Source organism: Rana temporaria, chromosome 7, assembly GCF_905171775.1.
Source record: "Rana temporaria chromosome 7, aRanTem1.1, whole genome shotgun sequence".
In the NCBI taxonomy this organism is placed as follows: domain Eukaryota; kingdom Metazoa; phylum Chordata; class Amphibia; order Anura; family Ranidae; genus Rana; species Rana temporaria.
The window spans coordinates 160,428,738-160,449,392 of record NC_053495.1 but is presented as its reverse complement, the minus strand read 5'-3'; the positions used below and the strand labels follow the sequence as shown (position 1 = coordinate 160,449,392).

Here is a 20,655-nt window from a genome sequence, read left to right as displayed (position 1 = left end):
TTAAGGAGATTCCCCCTCTTTATTTCTCTTGTTTACCATTAGTAAGAGAAAATCTCAAATTTTGGGTTGTCCCCAGAAAAGTAATAGAGGGGAAATCTTTCAATGGGGACACTAGTTCTGAAGACCCAGGGGTCCCCAAGGAATTCCTTTAATTTGCAGGGATTTCCTCTCACTTTCTGTTTGGCTATGGGGAAGGAAGTGAAGGGAAATCTCTGCAATGGGACAAAAACAATCTGACAACCATTTTTAAAACTGTAAACACAAAAAAACTCTATTTAAATATAATCCATTACTGTAGTGATTGTAAGAGAAATAATATGTGGTTTTAGATGTGAGATATATTGAAAAATATAAAACAAGTCATTACCTTCTGAAGAGTTAATATCCACATTCACTTCTGTAAAAAAACAAACATGTTTTATTATTTTAAACCTCTAAAAAATTACCATTTTTTAAAACAGTAAAAACAAAAACAAACCCTATTTAAATACAATTTACTACTGTAATGATTGTAATAGAAAATAATATGTGGTTTTAGATGTGAGATATAATGAAAAATATAGAATACGACATTACCATCTACAATGTTAATATCCACATTCACTTCTGTAAAAAATAACAAATACCATATATACTCGAGTATAAGCTGACCCGAATATAAGCCGAGGCACCTAATTTTACCACAAAAAATGTGAAAACGTATTGAATCGAGTATAAGCCTAGGGTGTCCATCTGCATGCCTCACTGTGCCCCACTTTTCTTCACTTTGCCTCACTGTGTCCATGTGTCCATGCCTTACTGTGTCCATGCCTCACTGTTTCCATGCCTCACTGTTTCCATGCCTCACTGTGTCAATGCCTCACTGTGCCCATGCCTCACTGTGCCCATGACTAGACTTACGTTTAACATGAGAGTATATAGAAGGGGTGCCAGCTTTGAAAAATTGGTGCTCCTCGGCCGTAGGACCCCCGGACAACAAACTTTGCACACTAGTAGAGGAAGAGTGGGGCTATATGCGTGCCAAGTTTGGGGTCCAGGGGACCTACGGCCGGCCGGTACCACGACCCCAAATACGGAAGATCAGGCGCAAAAAGGTGACTTGAGTATAAGCCGAGGGGGGCATTTTAAGCACCAAAAAATTTGCTGAAAAACTTGGCTTATACTCGAGTATATACGGTATTAATTTTTGAAAAAAGGTTAATCTTATAAAATTTCACATGTCTGCCTATACAATGCATAGATAATAAAACTTTTCTTAGTTTTGGATAAGGATTACAACACTTGTCAGTTTTTCTTGCTCTCTGTACCAAAGTTAAGGAGATTTCCCCTCTTTATTTCTCTTGTTTACCATTAGTAAGAGAAAATCACACATTTTGGGTTGTCCCCAGAAAAGTAAGAGAAGGGAAATCTTTCAATGGGGACACTGGTTCAGACGACCTAGGAGTCCCCAAGGAATTCCTTTAATTTGCAGGGATTTCCTCTCACTTCCTGTTTGGCTATGGGGAAGGAAGTGAAGGGAAATCTCTGCAATGGGACAAAAAAAATCTGACAACCATTTTTAAAACTGTAAACACAAAAAAACTCTATTTAAATATAATCCATTACTGTAATGATTGTAAGAGAAATAATATGTGGTTTTAGATGTGAGATATATTGAAAAATATAAAACAAGTCATTACCTTCTGAAGAGTCCACATTCACTTCTGTAAAAAAACAAACATGTTTTATTATTTTAAACCTCTAAAAAATTACCATTTTTTAAAACAGTACAAACTAAAACAAACCCTATTTAAATACAATTTTCTACTGTAATGATTGTAATAGAAAATAATATGTGGTTTTAGATGTGAGATATAATGAAAAATATAGAATACGACATTACCATCTACAACATTAATATCCACATTCACATCTGTAAAAAAAACAAATACCGTATATACTTGAGTATAAGCTGACCCGAATATAAGCCGAGGCACCTAATTTTACCACAAAAAACTGGGAAAACGTATTGAATCGAGTATAAGCCTAGGGTGTCCATCTGCATGCCTCACTGTGCCTCACTTTTCTTCACTTTGCCTCACTGTGTCCATGTGTCCATGCCTCACTGTGTCCATGCCTTACTGTGTCCATGCCTCACTGTGCCCATGCCTCACTGTTTCCATGCCTCACTGTGTCAATGCCTCACTGTGCCCATGCCTCACTGTGCCCATGCCTCACTGTGCCCATGACTAGACTTATGTTTAACATGAGAGTATATAGAAGGGGTGCCAGCTTTGAAAAATTGGTGCTTCTCGGCCGTAGGACCCCCAGACAACAAACTTTACACACTAGTAGAGGAAGAGTGGGGCCTATATGTGTGCCAAGTTTGGGGTCCAGGGGACCTACGGCCGGACGGTACCGCGTCCCCAAAGTCCGGAAGATCAGGCGCAAAAAGGTGACTCGAGTATAAGCCGAGGGGGGCATTTTCAGCACCAAAAAAATGTGCTGAAAAACTCGGCTTATACTCGAGTATATACGGTATTCATTTTTGAAAAAAGGTTAATTTTATAAAATTTTACATGTCTGCCTATACAATGCATAGATAATAAAACTTTTTTTAGTTTTGGATAAGGATTACAACACTTGTCAGTTTTTCTTGCTCTCTGTACCCCAGTTAAGGAGATTCCCCCTCTTTATTTCTCTTGTTTACCATTAGTAAGAGAAAATCACAAATTTTGGGTTGTCCCCAGAAAAGTAAGAGAAGGGAAATCTTTCAATGGGGACACTGGTTCTGACGATCTAGGAGTCCCCAAGGAATTCCTTTAATTTGCAAGGATTTCCTCTCACTTCCTGTTTGGCTATGGGGAAGGAAGTGAAGGGAAATCTCTGCAATGGGACGAAAAGTCATTACCTTCTGAAGAGTTAATATCCACATTCACTTCTGTAAAAAACAAACACGTTATTATTTTAAACCTCTGAAAAATTACCATTTTTTAAAACAGTAAAAACAAAAACAAACCCTATTTAAATACAATTTACTACTGTAATGATTGTAATTGAAAATAATATGTGGTTTTAGATGTGAGATATAATGAAAAATATAGAATACGACATTACCATCTACAACATTAATATCCACATTCACTTCTGTAAAAAAAACAAATACCGTATATACTCGAGTATAAGCCGACCAGAATATAAGCCGAGGCACCTAATTTTACCACAAAAAACTGGGAAAACGTATTGAATCGAGTATAAGCCTAGGGTGTCCATCTGCATGCCTCACTGTGCCTCACTTTTCTTCACTTTTCCTCACTGTGTCCATGTGTACATGCCTCACTGTGTCCATGTGTCCATGCCTTACTGTGTCCATGCCTCACTGTGCCCATGCCTCACTGTGCCCATGCCTCTATGTGTCAATGCCTCACTGTGCCCATGCCTCACTGTGCCCATGCCTCACTGTGCCCATGCCTCACTGTGCCCATGACTAGACTTACGTTTAACATGAGAGTATATAGAAGGGGTGCCAAATTTAAAAAATTGGTGCTCCTCGGCCGTGGGACCCCCGGACAACAAACTTTGTACACTAGTAGAGGAATAGTGGGGCTATATGCGTGCCAAGTTTGGGGTCCAGGGGACCTACGGCCGACCGGTACCGCGTCCCCAAAGTCCGGAAGATCAGGCGCAAAAAGGTGACTCGAGTATAAGCCGAGGGGGGCATTTTCAGCACCAAAAAATGTGCTGAAAAACTCGGCTTATACTCGAGTATATACGGTATTCATTTTTGAAAAAAGGTTAATTTTACATGTCTGCCTATACAATGCATAGATAATAAAACTTTTTTTAGTTTTGGATAAGGATTACAACACTTGTCAGTTTTTCTTGCTCTCTGTACCCCAGTTAAGGAGATTCCCCCTCTTTATTTCTCTTGTTTACCATTAGTAAGAGAAAATCTAAAATTTTGGGTTGTCCCCAGAAAAGTAAGAGAAGGGAAATATTTCAATGGGGGTTCTGGTTCTGACGACCTAGGGGTCCCCAAGGAATTCCTTTAATTTGCAGGGATTTCCTCTCACTTCCTGTTTGGCTATGGGGAAGAAAGTGAAGGGAAATCTCTGCAATAGGACAAAAAAAAATCTGACAACCATTTTTAAAACTGTAAACACAAAAAAACTCTATTTAAAAATAATCCATTACTGTAATGATTATAATAGAAATAATATGTGGTTTTAGATGTGAGATATATTAAAAAATATAAAACAAGTCATTACCTTCTGAAGAGTTTTTTTTTAAAAACAGTAAATACAAAAACAAACCCTATTTAAATACAATTTTCTACTGTAATGATTGTAATAGAAACAAATATGTTGTTTTAGATGTGAGATATAATGAAAAATATAAAACACGACATTACCATCTACAACGTTAATATCCACATTCACTTCTGTAAAAAAAAAAAATATATATATATTAATTTTTGAAAAAAGGTTAATTTTACAACATTCCACATGTCTGCCTATACAATGCATAGATAATATCAATGCAAAAAATGTAAACAAAGTTATTACTGTCTCTAAAGATTATATTCCAATTAGTTCTCGAAAAAAACAGATGTGCAGTTTAGAAAAAGGGTTCAAGGGAATTGTTAGCCTGTTAGTTATTTTTTAACACATTTAAAATAGATCAGAATGATGTAACTAATCTTATCAATTTGTTTTATGTTTTAGGCCCCCCCCAAAACGGCACCCACCCCCCTGGAGCGGCACCCACGCCCCTCCCCGCTGTTTTCTGGTCGGTTCGGCACTTACCCCATTGGCGGCAGTGGGTAGCAGGCAGCTTGGTGCAGCGGCTCCGTGTTCTCTCCTTCATGGCGGCTTCCAGCTCCTCCAAGGTGTCCAATAGGATCGCCTGTCCTTTCAGCCAATCGGGTGACCAGTGTCAAAACTGGCTTCCTGATTGGCCTGGGGGAGGATCAGTTTTACAACAGCGAATATTCATTCGTTGTTGTAACACACCTGGCTGGGATCGGAGAGCAATCTCTGGAAACCAAGCCCACCCTATAGTAAAGCCTATTAGAGCCTCGTGCTTCATAAAAAACAGCCCCCCCCCCATATTGGAATCCATGCGCCGGGGTCCTAAAAGGGGATGGACACATTTCAGGGGACGGTGATGGATGGGGGGTGGCGCCCGTGCGCCCTTAACCTCCCTGGCGGTATGATTCTGTCAGAAAAAAGGTGCTGAAAGCGGTACCATTATTTGCAAGGAAATTTGGCGTTTTATATTGTAGGTCTGTCATTTTTAGAAATAACTCACTTAAATCTGACCAAACAAGATTCTAATAGGCATCCCGGGTATGACATTTTTTTAAAAACAAAATTATAAATTATAATATAATAAATAATTATAAATAATTATAACAAATAATAATATAATTATAATAAAAATTATTCAATAATGTAATCAAATTAAAATCACTGAAATTTGCTCAGTTGCAGAATTGTTGCTGTCATTATTTTTTTTTTTTTATGACGAATTTCCCCACAAATCGCTATCGCACAATTCTGCAAGTGATTATAATTTATTATCGCTGTTTTTTAGCTGATCTAAAACTATTTTTGACATAAAGGGACACTTTTGGTTGCTATGGACAATCTACAGTTTGCAGGGAGAAAGAAAAGTTTTTATTATATAAAATGACATGCAGGACACTGGGCAGACCACTAGGGACAGGGGGGATGTGTATTTTTTACATACAGTACTGTAATCTATAAGATTACAGTATACTGTATGTAATGTGTTTGTTTACGTTTTTGAATTTGGCGCCGTTCTCCGTCCCCGTGCGTCGTAACGTCGCAGGGAACGGAGATCGGCGTCACACGGAGGCACTATGTGAATCGAGCGAGGTCCCGCTCGCTCACACAGCGCGGTGGCATCGCTGGATCCAGGAACAAGGTAAGTAAAAAGTGCCTGTGGATTCAGCGAGGCGAGCCCGTGACTGACACGGGGTTACCGATCGTAGCAGGAAAATCAAACCCCGAGTCAGTCTCGGGAAGACCGCCAGGGAGGTTAATGGACGGTCTTCCTCTAAACACCCCTGAATGTTAGCATGCTTGTCCACTTGATTTACTGAAATTGGAGAGTGCAAAATCTGGTGCAGCTCTGCATAGAAACCAATCAGCTTCCAGGTTTCCAGGTAAAGGCAAAACATTTTTTTTTGGATAGGTATTACAACACTTGTCAGTTTTTATTGCTATCTGTGCCCCTGTTAAGCAGATCCCCCCGTTTTAATTGTATTGTTTACCATTAGTAAGAGAAAATCACACATTTTGGGTTGTCCCCAGAAAAGTAATAGAGGGGAAATCTTTCAATGGGGACACTGGTTCTGATGGCCTAGGGGTCCCCAAGGAACTCCTTTAATTTTCAGGGATTTCCTCTCACTTCCTGTTTGGCTATGGGGAAGGAAGTGAAGGGAAATCTCTGCAATGGGACAAAAAAAAAACTGACAACCATTTTTAAAACTGTAAACATAAAAAAACTCCCTATTTAAATATAATCCATTACTGTAATTAGGGTTGTCCCGATACCGATACTAGTATCGGTATCGGGACCGATTCCGAGTTTTTTCGGCGGTAGTCAGACGCCGATACCCCGCCCCGATACACAAATAGAATACTTAACCCCCCCCCGCACCGCGCCGCCGCCGACCGCCGCCACCGGAGCCGCAATTCGCCGCTGCGATCCGCCGCCGTTACGCCGCTGACTGTGTAATACGGGCGGGAACATTACAGCTTTGAATAGCTGTAATGATTTGCGCCACGCATAGACACTCCCCCTTGCTCGGGTGAACTGTCCAATCCCGAGCGAGGGGGAGTGTCTATACACGCAGCGTGGCGCCAATCATTACAAAGCTATTCAAAGCTGTAATGTTCCTGGCCGGCCGTAGTACACAGTCGGCGGTAGCAGGTAAGCCGGCCATGGCTGCATATGGGGGGAGACACACACGGCTGGATGGGGGGAGACACACACGGCTGGATAGGGGGGAAACACACACGGCTGGATGGGGGGGAGACACACACGGCTGGATGGGGGGAGACACACACGGCTGGATGGGGGGAGACACACACGGCTGGATGGGGGGAGACACACACGGCTGGATGGGGGGAGACACACACGGCTGGATGGGGGGAGACACACACGGCTGGATGGGGGGAGACACACATGGCTGGATGGGGGGAGACACGGCTGCATGGGGGGTGACAATGGCTGCATGGGGGGTGACAATGGCTGCATGGGGGGATACATTGCTGGATGGGGGGTGACAATGGCTGGATGGGGGGATACATTGCTGCATGGGGGGTGACAATGGCTGCATGGGGGGTGACAATGGCTGCATGGGGGGTGACAATGGCTGCATGGGGGTGACAATGGCTGCATGGGGGAGACAATGGCTGCATGGGGGGTGACAATGGCTGCATGGGGGGTGACAATGGCTGCATGGGGGGTGACAATGGCTGCATGGGGGGTGACAATGGCTGCATGGGGGGTGACAATGGCTGCATGGGGGGAGACAATGGCTGGATGGGGGGATACATTGCTGGATGGGGGGTGACAATGGCTGGATGGGGGGATACATTGCTGCATGGGGGGAGACAATGGCTGGATGGGGGGGGAGACAATGGCTGGAGGGGGGGGAGACAATGGCTGGATGGGGGGGAGACAATGGCTGGATGGGGGGATACATGGCTGCATCTGTGGGGGGACATCGCTGCATTTGGGGACACATTTTAAAAAAAGTATCGGTATTCGGTATCGGCGACTACTTGAAAAAAAGTATCGGTACTTGTACTCAGTCCTAAAAAAGTGGTATCGGGACAACCCTAACTGTAATGATTGTAAGAGAAATAATATGTGTTTTTTTAGATGTGAGATATATTGAAAAATATAAAACAAGTTACCTTCTGAAGAGTTAATATCCACATTCACTTCTGTAAAAAACAAACACGTTTTATTATTTTAAACCTCTGAAAAATTACCATTTTTTAAAACAGTAAAAACAAAAACAAACCCTATTTGAATACAATTTACTACTGTAATGATTGTAATTGAAAATAATATGTGGTTTTAGATGTGAGATATAATGAAAAATATAGAATACGACATTACCATCTACAACGTTAATATCCACATTCACTTCTGTAAAAAAAACAAATACCGTATATACTCGAGTATAAGCCGACCCGAATATAGGCCGAGGCACCTTATTTTACCACAAAAAACTGTGAAAACGTATTGAATCGAGTATAAGCCTAGGGTGTCCATCTGCATGCCTCACTGTGCCCATGCCTCACTGTGCCCATGCCTCACTGTGCCCATGACTAGACTTACGTTTAACATGAGAGTATATAGAAGGGGTGCCAACTTTAAAAAAATCGGTGCTCCTCGGCCGTAGGACCCCCGGACAACAAACTTTGCACACTAGTAGAGGAAGAGTGGGGCTATATGCGTGCCAATATTGGGGTCCAGGGGACCTACAGCCGTCGGTACCGTGTCCCCAAAGTCCGGAAGATCAGGCGCAAAAAGGTGACTCGAGTATAAGCCGAGGGGGGAATTTTCAGCACCAAAAAATGTGCTGAAAAACTCGGCTTATACTCGAGTATATATGGTATTAATTTTTGAAAAAAAGGTTAATTTTATAACATTTCACATGTCTGCCTATACAATGCATAGATAATAAAACTTTTTTTAGTTTTGCATAAGGATTACAACACTTGTCAGTTTTTCTTGCTCTCTGTACCCCAGTTAAGGAGATTCCCCCTCTTTATTTCTCTCGTTTACCATTAGTAAGAGAAAATCTCAAATTTTGGGTTGTCCCCAGAAAAGTAAGAGAGGGGTAATCTTTCAATGGGGACACTAGTTCTGACGACCTAGGGGTCCCCAAGGTATTCCTTTAATTTGCAGGGATTTCCTCTCACTTCCTGTTTGGCTATGGGGAAGGAAGTGAAGGGAAATCTCTGCAATAGGACAACAAAAAAATCTGACAACCATTTTTAAAACTGTAAACACAAAAAAACTCTATTTAAAAATAATCCATTACTGTAATGATTGTAATAGGAATAATACGTGGTTTTAGATGTGAGATATATTGAAAAATATAAAAACAAGTCATTACCTTCTGAAGAGTTAATATACACATTCACTTCTGTAAAAAACAAACACGTTTTATTATTTTAAACCTCTGAAAAAAGTTTTCTTTTAAAACAGTAAATACAAAAACAAACCCTATTTAAATACAATTTTCCACTGTAATGATTGTAATAGAAACAAATATGTTGTTTTAGATGTGAGATATAATGAAAAATATAAAACACGACATTACCATCTACAACGTTAATATCCACATTCACTTCTGTAAAAAAAATATATATATATATTAATTTTTGAAAAAAGGTTAATTTTACAACATTCCACATGTCTTCCTATAAAATGCATAGATAATATCAATGCAAAAAATGTAAACAAAGTTATTACTGTCTCTAAAGATTATATTCCAATTAGTTCTAAAAAAATACAGATGTGCAGTTTAGAAAAAGGGTTCAAGGGAATTGTTAGCCTGTTAGTTATTTTTTACACATTTAAAATAGATCAGAATGATGTAACTAATCTTATCAATTTGTTTTATGTTTTAGGCCCCCCCCAAAAAACGGCACCCACCCCCCTGGAGCGGCACCCACCCCCCTCCCCACTGTTTGCTGGTCGGTTCGGCACTTACCCCATTGGCGGCAGTGGGTAGCAGGCAGCTTGGTGCAGCGGCTCTGTGTTCTCTCCTTCATGGCGGCTTCCAGCTCCTCCAAGGTGTCCAATAGGATCGCCTGTCCTTTCAGCCAATCGGGTGACCAGTGTCAAAACTGGCATCCTGATTGGCCTGGGGGAGGATCAGTTTTACAACAGCGAAAATTCATTTGTTGTTGTAACACACCTGGCTGGGATCGGAGAGCAATCTCTGGAAACCAAGCCCACCCTATAGTAAAGCCTATTAGAGCCTCGTGCTTCATAAAAAACAGCCCCCCCCATATTGGAATCCATGCGCCGGGGTCCTGAAAGGGGACGGACACATTTCAGGGGAAGGTGATGGATGGGGGGGTGGCGCCCGTGCGCCCTTAATGGACGGTCTTCCTCTAAACACCCCTGAATGTTAGTATGCTTGTCCACTTGATTTACTGAAAATCTGGTGCAGCTCTGCATAGAAACCAATCAGCTTCCAGGTTTCCAGGTAAAGGCAAAACTTTTTTTTTTTGTTTTGGATAGGGATTACAACACTTGTCGGTTTTTATTGCTATCTGTGCCCCTATTAAGCAGATCCCCCCTCTTCAATTGTATTGTTTACCATTAGTAAGAGAAAATCACAAATTTTGGGTTGTCCCCAGAAAAGTAATAGAGGGGAAATCTTTCAATGGGGACACTGGTTCTGATGGCCTAGGGGTCCCCAAGGAATTCCTTTAATTTGCAGGGATTTCCTCTCACTTCCTGTTTGGCTATGGGGAAGGAAGTGAAGGGAAATCTCTGCAATGGGACAAAAAAAAAACCTGACAACCATTTTTAAAACTGTAAACACAAAAAAACTCCCTATTTAAATATAATCCATTACTGTAATGATTGTAAGAGAAATAATATGTGGTTTTTAGATGTGAGATATATTGAAAAATATAAAACAAGTCATTACCTTCTGAAGAGTTAATATCCACATTCACTTCTGTAAAAAACAAACACGTTTTATTATTTTAAACCTCTGAAAAATTACCATTTTTTAAAACAGTAAAAACAAAAACAAACCCTATTTAAATGCAATTTACTACTGTAATGATTGTAATTGAAAATAATATGTGGTTTTAGATGTGAGATATAATGAAAAATATAGAATACGACATTACCATCTACAACGTTAATATCCACATTCACTTCTGTAAAAAAAAAACAAATACCGTATATACTCGAGTATAAGCCGACCCGAATATAAGCCGAGGCACCTCATTTTACCACAAAAAACTGGGAAAACGTATTGAATCGAGTATAAGCCTAGGGTGTCCATCTGCATGCCTCACTGTGCCTCACTTTTCTTCACTTTGCCTCACTGTGTCCATGTGTACATGCCTCACTGTGTCCATGCCTCACTGTGCCCATTCCTCACTGTGCCCATGCCTCACTGTTTCCATGCCTCACTGTGTCAATGCCTCACTGTGCCCATGCCTCACTGTGCCCATGCCTCACTGTGCCCATGACTAGACTTACGTTTAACATGAGAGTATATAGAAGGGGTGCCAACTTTAAAAAATTGGTGCTCCTCGGCCGTAGGACCCACGGACAACAAACTTTGCACACTAGTAGAGGAAGAATGGGGCTATATGCGTGCCAAGTTTGGGGTCCAGGGGACCTACGGCCGGCCGGTACCGCGTCCCCAAAGTCCGGAAGATCAGACGCAAAAAGGTAACTCGAGTATAAGCCGAGGGGGGCATTTTCAGCACCAAAAAAATGTGCTGAAAAACTCGGCTTATACTCGAGTATATACGGTATTCATTTTTGAAAAAAGGTTAATTTTATAAAATTTTACATGTCTGCCTATACAATGCATAGATAATAAACCTTTTTTTAGTTTTGGATAAGGATTACAACACTTGTCAGTTTTTCTTGCTCTCTGTACCCCAGTTAAGGAGATTCCCCCTCTTTATTTCTCTTGTTTACCATTAGTAAGAGAAAATCTCAAATTTTGGGTTGTCCCCAGGAAAGTAAGAGAAGAGAAATCCTTCAATGGGGACACTGGTTCTGACGACCTAGGAGTCCCCAAGGAATTTCTTTAATTTGCAGGGATTTCCTCTCACTTCCTGTTTGGCTATGGGGAAGGAAGTGAAGGGAAATCTCTGCAATGGGACAAAAAAAATCTGACAACCATTTTTAAAACTGTAAACACAAAAAAACTCCCTATTTAAATATAATGCATTACTGTAATGATTGTAAGAGAAATAATATGTGGTTTTTAGCTGTGAGATATATTGAAAAATATAAAGAAAAGTCATTACCTTCTGAAGAGTTAATATACACATTTATTTCTGTAAAAAACAAACACGTTTTATTATTTTAAACCTCTGAAAAATGACCGTTTTTTAAACAGTAAAAACAAAAACAAACCCTATTTAAATACAATTTACTACTGTAATGATTGTAATTGAAAATAATATGTGATTTTAGATGTGAGATATAATGAAAAATATAGAATACGACATTACCATCTACAACGTTAATATCCACATTCAGTTCTGTAAAAAATTTTTTTACTGTATATACTCGAGTATAAGCTGACCCGAATATAAGCCGAGGCACCTAATTTTACCACAAAAAACTGGGAAAACTTATTGAATCGAGTATAAGCCTAGGGTGTCCATCTGCATGCCTCTCTGTGCCTCACTTTTCTTTACTTTGCCTCACTGTGTCCATGTGTACATGCCTCACTGTGTCCATGCCTCACTGTGTCCATGCCTTACTGTGTCCATGCCTCACTGTGCCCATGCCTCACTGTGCCCATGCCTCACTGTTTCCATGCCTCACTGTGACAATGCCTCACTGTGCCCATGCCTCACTGTGCCCATGCCTCACTGTGCCCATGACTAGACTTAGGTTTAACATGAGAGTATATAGAAGGGGTGCCAGCTTTGAAAAATTGGTGCTCCTCAGCCCTAGGACCCCCCGACAACAAACTTTACACACTAGTAGAGGAAGAGTGGGGCTATATGTGTGCCAAGTTTGGGGTCCAGGGGACCTACGGCCGGCAGGTACCGCGTCCCCAAAGTCTGGAAGATCAGGTGCAAAAAGGTGACTCGAGTATAAGCCGAGGGGGGCATTTTCAGCACCAAAAAATGTGCTGAAAAACTCGGCTTATACTCGAGTTTATACGGTATTATTTTTGAAAAAAGGTTAATTTTATAAAATTTCACATGTCTGCCTATACAATGCATAGATTTGTATAAGTTTTGGATAAGGATTACAACACTTGTCAGTTTTTCTTGCTCTCCGTACCCCAGTTAAGGAGATTCCCCCTCTTTATTTCTCTTGTTTACCATTAGTAAGAGAAAATCTCAAATTTTGGGTTGTCCCCAGAAAAGTAAGAGAAGGGAAATCTTTCAATGGGGACACTAGTTCTGACGACCTAGGAGTCCCCAAGGAATTCCTTTAATTTGCAGGGATTTCCTCTCACTTCCTGTTTGGCTATGGGGAAGAAAGGGAAGGGAAATCTCTGCAATGGGACAAAAAAAAAAACCTGACAACCATTTTTAAAACTGTAAACACAAAAAAACTCTATTTAAAAATAATCCATTACTGTAATGATTATAATAGAAATAATATGTGGTTTTAGATGTGAGATATATTGAAAAATATAAAACAAGTCATTACCTTCTGAAGAGTTTTTTTTTTTAAAACAGTAAATACAAAAACAAACCCTATTTAAATACAATTTTCTACTGTAATGATTGTAATAGAAACAAATATGTTGTTTTAGATGTGAGATATAATGAAAAATAGAAAACACGACATTACCATCTACAACGTTAATATCCACATTCACTTCTGTAAAAAAAAAAATATATATATTAATTTTTGAAAAAAGGTTAATTTTACAACATTCCACATGTCTGCCTATACAATGCATAGATAATATCAATGCAAAAAATGTAAACAAAGTTATTACTGTCTCTAAAGATTATATTCCAATTAGTTCTCGAAAAATACAGATGTGCAGTTTAGAAAAAGGGTTCAAGGGAATTGTTAGCCTGTTAGTTATATTTTACACATTTAAAATAGATCAGAATGATGTAACTAATCTTATCAATTTGTTTTATGTTTTAGGCCCCCCCCAAAAAACGGCACCCACCCCCCTGGAGCGGCACCCACCCCCCTCCCCGCTGTTTGCTAGTCGGTTCGGCACTTACCCCATTGGCGGCAGTGGGTAGCAGGCAGCTTGGTGCAGCGGCTCCGTGTTCTCTCCTTCATGGCGGCTTCCAAGGTGTCCAATAGGATCGTCTTTCAGCCAATCGGGTGACCAGTGTCAAAACTGGCTTCCTGATTGGCCTGGGGGAGGATCAGTTTTACAACAGCAAAAATTCATTCGTTGTTGTAACACACCTGGCTGGGATCGGAGAGCAATCTCTGGAAACCAAGCCCACCCTATAGTAAAGCCTATTAGAGCCTCGTGCTTCATAAAAAACAGCCCCCCCCCCATATTGGAATCCATGCGCGGGGTCCTGAAAGGGGACGGACACATTTCAGGGGACGGTGATGGATGGGGGGTGGCGCCCGTGCGCCCTTAATGCACCCATGCTTGTCCACTTGATTTACTGAAATTGGAGAGTGCAAAATCTGGTGCAGCTCTGCATAGAAACCAATCAGCTTCCAAGTTTCCAGGTAAAGGCAAAACTTTTTTTTTGTTGTTTTGGATAGGGATTACAACACTTGTCAGTTTTTATTGCTATCTGTGCCCCTGTTAAGCAGACCCCCCCTTTTTAATTGTATTGTTTACCATTAGTAAGAGAAAATCACAAATTTTGGGTTGTCCCCAGAAAAGTAATATAGGGGAAATCTTTCAATGTGGACACTGGTTCTAATGGCCTAGGGGTCCCCAAGGAACTCCTTTAATTTTCAGGGATTTCCTCTCACTTCCTGTTTGGCTATGGGGCAGAAAGTGAAGGGAAATCTCTGCAATAGGACACAGATGAAAACAAAAATCAGGGGTTACAATCCTCCTAAAATGAAAAATAGGTTTTGCCTATAGTTCTACTTTAACCTCCCTGGTGGTATGATTATGTCAGATTTTAGGTGCTGAAAGCGGTACCATTATTTTGCATGGAAATTTGGCGTTTTATATTGTAGGCCTGTAATTCTTAGGAATGACTCACTTAAATCTGTCCAAACAAGACATCTAGTAGACATCCCGGGTATGATAAAGTTTGAAACACAAAATCATAAATTATAATATAATATAATAAATAACTATAAATAATTATAACTAATAATAATATATTAATAATAAAAATTAACCAATAATGTAATCAAATCAAAAACACTGAAATTTGCTCAGTTGAAGAATTGTCGCTGTCATTACGTCCACAAATAACTATCACTCAATTCTGAAAGTGATTCTAATTTATTATCGCTGTTTTCTAGTTGGTCTAAAAGCACTTTTGACATAAAGGGTCACTTTTTGGTTGCTATGGACAATCTCCAGTTTCCAGGCAGAAAAAACAGTCTTTATTATATAAAACTGCATGCAGGGCACTGGACAGACCACTAGGGACAAAGGGGTTGTGTATTTATTTTTTACAATACTGTAATCTGTAATATTACAGTGTTTTTACTTTTTTGAATTTGGCGCTGATCTCCGCCCCGTGCGTCGCAACGTCACAGGGAATGGAGCTCGGCAGCACATGGGCACTGTGTGAATCGAGCAAAGAGACAGCTCGCTCGCACGGCGGGGAGGCATCGCAGGATCCAGGGGACAAGGTAAGGTCTAGCTCGGGGATACCGCTAATGGTACTGAAGTTCCACCCCGAGCCTGACTCGGGAATACCGCTAGGCAGGTTAATGGGGAAAGCTAAAGTTAAAAGCTGATTGGCTACCATGCACAGCTGCACCAGATTTTGTTCTCTCCAGTTTTAGTAAATCAACCCCATAGGCTTTTAGCAGCATCTAGTGGCAGGGGCTTTTAGAGGCAGGAAAAACCCCCGCTGCCAATGAGTCCAGGAGCAGCAGAAAAAAAGCTTGACGCTACAAAATGTGTCTAGATGCGCCTAAACACTAGGCACGTTTATCACTTGATTGTTAATTCACTTCAATGGCATTTTTATTGCATTTTAGCCTAAAAATCTTATTGACCCCAGATCTCAAATTTAAAAGGACCTGTCATGACTTTTTCTATTACAAGGGATGTTTAAATTCCTTGTAATAGGAATAAAAGTGATCCAATAATTTTTTTTTTAAAACAGTGTAAAAATAAATAAAATCAAGTAAAAAAAATAAGATTTTTTTTTTAAAGCTCCCCTGTCCCGACGAGTTTGTGCGAATGCATACGTGAGTAGCTTCCACATGTGAAAACGGTGTTAAACCACACATGTGAGGTATCTCTGCGATTGTTAGAGCGTAGAGCGAGAGCAGTAATTCTAGCGCTAGACCTTCTCTGTAACTCAAAACATGCAACCTGTAGAATTTTTAAAGTGTAGCCTATGGAGGTTTTTAAGGGTAAAAGTTTGACGCCTATCCGCGAGCCCCACTAAAGTTCTCAGTGGAGAAGTCCACCCTGCACTGCATAGATACAGCGGCCACCCCAATATGGCATTAATGGACTCTTTAGCCAATTGCAAATGCATGAAAATACTTGAGCAATAGTCCAGCTTTTCTTTTCTGCCTTTTCAATCTTGTAAAAAGAAGGTTGACCTACCACCCAACAATTGCCTTACATGCGCATTGGCTACAGAGTCCAGCAGCCGTCGTACTGATGTGGCCACAAAAACTGTACTGTGTAGACCAAAATGTTTGACTTCCCTGCCAGGGTTTCACCTTGCTCTGAGGGCAGATCTCTCAAAATGTGGTTTATTCCAGGCAAATGGGGACAAACGGTAATCTTAGTACAATCCGTTGTAAAAAGTAATTTGACTGTAAATGATCTATTTGAGCAGTTTTACATTAACTAAATCTGAGAGACATTTCATATTGGATACTCTGGTCTGTTGTATGAGACTACCTGGTGTTTTTTGGGTCAGTACTTCTGTAGGTTCAGGAGTTGGTGGTTTTGAAGAACCATGGAATACAAATGACCCAGACCAAGATCCATAATTGCTTGTTTCGACTCCATTCTTTTCTGATCCACTGTAACTCTGTTGTCCAGGTGTTTGTTCCACTGTCACCAGTCCTCCATTATTACCCAGTAATCCAGCATGGATAGCTGCTTTACATATTGAGGAATCCTAAGATAAAAAATGTGGCATTCGGTGCAAGATTAATGTTAGACTTTTCTACATTATACATGACTTAGTATTATATGAGAAAAATGGTAAAACTAATAACTTACATCTGTGTAGTCACCCGTTCCCCAAACACTTCCTCCGTTCACCTGGCACTCGGCTGGACATTGAACACTTAGAAATTCAAAATATTAATAGTTGTATTCCTCATATTATACTGATTATCATTTCTATTTATAGTTAATGGATTCAGACATAGAAATTATTTTGAGAAAAAAAACTTACATTGCAATTGATTCCTGAAGATCTCTGGCAGTAGTTGAACAGGATCCAATTACTGGAAAGAGAAAACATTAGATCAGTTTTTATACCCAGGTAGTGATGAAGTCATAATGACCATCCAGTGTTTTAATGTAGCACTGGATTGCCTTCATATAGGCAAACTGTAGTTATTCTGAACAACCATTAGGATTACATTACTGGTGTTCAGTTCTGAATGCTTAAAGGGTCACTAAAGGAAACATTTTTTTTTTGCTGAAATGACTGTTTACAGGGTATAGAGACATACAAGTTAACTGATTCCTTTTAAAAATGATTAAAAATAGATTAAATTCTACCATATAATGTGCCTCTAGTTTCACTTTCGGTTTTAAACTGGTTTCATGTTTATGTGAAGTAAAGAGACCCACAGAACAAAAACAAACAAATCCAGGGCAGTGTTTTGTTTTTAAAATGAATCTGATTGGTTCTGAGGAGTTTTAGACACACAGCTAAGACCACAGTGAGAAGCTCCCATTAGTTTTTTTCATAAGGAGCTAGATAAGCAGGAAGTGTGGAGATCACAGCAGAAATACAGCTACTTCAAAGCAAAAACGAACAATGAGGACATGAAACCAGTACTGCAGTAAGGTAAAGGAAGCTATTTAGCAAAAAAAAAAAATTTCTTTAGTGATCCTTTAAAGCTTAGTATGGCTACTGTGATTATCTATTGTGCTCTGCAATGTCTGTTTCATTTTTTGTCTTGCCCTACCCATGATTGACACATAAAAGTGTTGATTTACTAAGTTAATTTTCACTCTGCTTCGTGAATAAAGTGAGGCTGTGTTCTCTTCAACCGCACAATCATGTGCAAGGAAAAGTCCTGTTTTACATTCCTTGTCCATGATTAGGTTTTTAAAATGATCACAACTTTATTTTTTACAAACTTAAAGCTGAACTTCAGGATTTACAAATACACAATATACCCTTGTAGGGTAATTGCTATTTAAGTGTTGGAGATAGAAGAGAATTCTGTAATACTTACCTTATTCCTCATTCTCCAGGCTGTTGACTGCTCTCTGATGCTCCGAGTTGCCAGCAGCCCTCACTGTCTTCACTTACAATGTGGGATAATTGGTTCATTTTAAAATATTTTAATAAAACTTGCACCTAATGTTTCCTGGGACAAAAGTGCATAATGCAAAGAGCGCTGGGTTCAGGAGTACATAAGGTAAATAGTGCCGGTGTCAGGCATAAATAATGCTTTGAGTGCTGGGGTCAGTAGTAAGTAACCCTCGGAGTGCAGGAGACAGGAGTAAGCAATACAACAATTGCAGGTGTCAGGTGTAAGCAGCAGAAAGGATGCAGGAGTCCGGTGGAAGCATTGGAAAGAGTGGCAGGACTCAGCAGGAGGTAACAGAAAGAGTGTAAGGGTCAGAAGCTAGTAACAAAGAGTTTATAAGTCAGGAGTAAATGTCACACAGAGTACAGGGGTAAGGCATATGTAAGTGCAAAAGCCAGGACTAAGTAACACAAAGAGTGCATGTGTCAGGAGTACCTACTGTAAAGCTATCAGGGGTAAGTAACATACAGAGTTTACCAGTTATTGATGCACAGATTGCAAAAGGTCAAGAGCAAGTAAAGCTAGAAAGTAGTGAATTTGGTATTTCAATATTTAGTACATAGTATATAGCAGCAATAAATGTTTCTATTTTTACTACCAAATTTTGCTGCAGAGACAAGCTCCATGAATTGGTAGCAGCAACCAATCAATTCAAAGCTTTTCTGTTTTCTTAGTTTTGTGGTTGGAAAAGTGAATACCCACATGGAGTTACTAAGTAAGCAAATACGGGTCCTTAATTTTTACCCCAAACCAAGAAAACAGAAACACTTTAAAATGATAAGTAGCTACTGCCAACTCTAGATTCTTGTGTCTGCATTAAAAAGTTTAGCCTGCTTTTGAAAGCCAGATCAGACGGTAAAAAATTTAACCAGATTTCTGCTCACACTTGCCTGGAGAAGTGTCAGGATGTGATGATGCCTCTACTTCAGCACATTGAACTCCACATTCTTGGTATTTTTAGCAAAGCAAGCACTGAGAACTTCTCAAGCATTATTAATTCCCAGAACACAAGCATACCCACTAAAGTTCTCAGTGGAGAAGTCCACCCGGCACTGCATAGATACAGCGGCCACCCCAATATGGCATTAAAGGACTCTTTAGCCAATTGCACATGCATGAAAATACTTGAGCAATAGTCCAGCTTTTCTTTTCTGCCTTTAATATCTTGTAAAAAGAAGGTTGACCTACCACCCAACAATTGCCTTACATGCACATTGGCTACAGAGTGCAGCAGCCGCCGTACTGATGTGGCCTCAATAACTGCACTGTGTAGACCAACATTTTTGACTTCCCTGCCAGGGTTTCACCAGGGATGCTTGCTCTGAGGGCAGATCTCTCAAAATGTGGTTTATTGCAGGCAAATGGGGACAAACGGTAATCTTAGTACAATCCGTTGTAAAAAGTAATTTGACTGTAAATGATCTATTTGAGCAGTTTTACATTAACTAAATCTGAGAGACATTTCATATTGGATACTCTGGTCTGTTGTAGGAGACTACCTGGTGGTTTTTGGGTCGGTACTTCTGTAGGTTCAGGAGTTGGTGGTTTTGAAGAACCATGGAATACAAATGACCCAGACCAAGATCCATAACTGCTTGTTTCGACTCCATTCTTTTCTGATCCACTGTAACTCTGTTGTCCAGGTGTTTGTTCCACTGTCACCAGTCCTCCATTATTACCCAGTAATCCAGCATGGATAGCTGCTTTACATATTGAGGAATCCTAAGATAAAAAATGTGGCATTCGGTGCAAGATTAATGTTAGACTTTTCTACATTATACATGACTTAGTATTATATGAGAAAAATGGTAAAAATAATAGCTTACATCTGTGTAGTCATTGGTTCCCCAAACACTTCCTCCGTTCACCTGGCACTCAGCTGGACATTGAACACTTAGAAATTCAAAATATTAATAGTTGTATTCCTCATAATATACTGATTATCATTTCTATTTATAGTTAATGGATTCAGACAGAGAAATTATTTTGAGAAAAAAAACTTACATTGCAATTGATTCCTGAAGATCTCTGGCAGTAGTTGAACAGGATGCAATTACTGGAAAGAAAAAACATTAGGTCAGTTTTTATACCCAGGTAGTGATGAAGCCAGTGTTTTATTGTAGCACTGGATTGCTTTCATATAGGCAAACTGTAGTTATTCTGAACAACCATTAGGATTACATTACTGGTGTTCAGTTCTCTGAATGCTTAAAGCTTAGTATGGCTACTGTGATTATCTATTGTGCTCTGCAATGTCTGTTTCATTTTTTGTCTTGCCCTACCCATGATTGACACATA

General features: G+C 40.0%; 1 protein-coding gene across 50 annotated transcripts in view; it reads right to left on the bottom strand.

The window, feature by feature from the left end:
* LOC120945819 overlaps positions 1-20,655 on the bottom strand; it is a 162,958-nt gene that overhangs the window by 63,038 nt on the left and 79,265 nt on the right. For 23 of the 50 annotated variants that reach the window (XM_040360256.1, XM_040360257.1, XM_040360272.1 and 20 more), the window contains exons 19-38: positions 20,362-20,413; positions 20,184-20,250; positions 19,857-20,079; positions 17,262-17,313; positions 17,084-17,150; positions 16,757-16,979; positions 13,561-13,590; positions 12,048-12,077; positions 10,905-10,934; positions 10,697-10,726; positions 9,353-9,382; positions 9,146-9,175; positions 8,140-8,169; positions 7,932-7,961; positions 4,391-4,420; positions 3,097-3,126; positions 2,891-2,920; positions 1,680-1,703; positions 577-606; positions 368-397 (exon numbers count right to left, since the gene is read on the bottom strand). In XM_040360256.1, coding sequence (XP_040216190.1) covers positions 368-397; positions 577-606; positions 1,680-1,703; positions 2,891-2,920; positions 3,097-3,126; positions 4,391-4,420; positions 7,932-7,961; positions 8,140-8,169; positions 9,146-9,175; positions 9,353-9,382; positions 10,697-10,726; positions 10,905-10,934; positions 12,048-12,077; positions 13,561-13,590; positions 16,757-16,979; positions 17,084-17,150; positions 17,262-17,313; positions 19,857-20,079; positions 20,184-20,250; positions 20,362-20,413 — 1,098 coding nt within the window. The remainder of the gene's footprint in view (positions 1-367; positions 398-576; positions 607-1,679; positions 1,704-2,890; positions 2,921-3,096; positions 3,127-4,390; positions 4,421-7,931; positions 7,962-8,139; positions 8,170-9,145; positions 9,176-9,352; positions 9,383-10,696; positions 10,727-10,904; positions 10,935-12,047; positions 12,078-13,560; positions 13,591-16,756; positions 16,980-17,083; positions 17,151-17,261; positions 17,314-19,856; positions 20,080-20,183; positions 20,251-20,361; positions 20,414-20,655) is intronic. The other 27 variants (XM_040360261.1, XM_040360258.1, XM_040360260.1 and 24 more) reach the window with 27 other exon arrangements.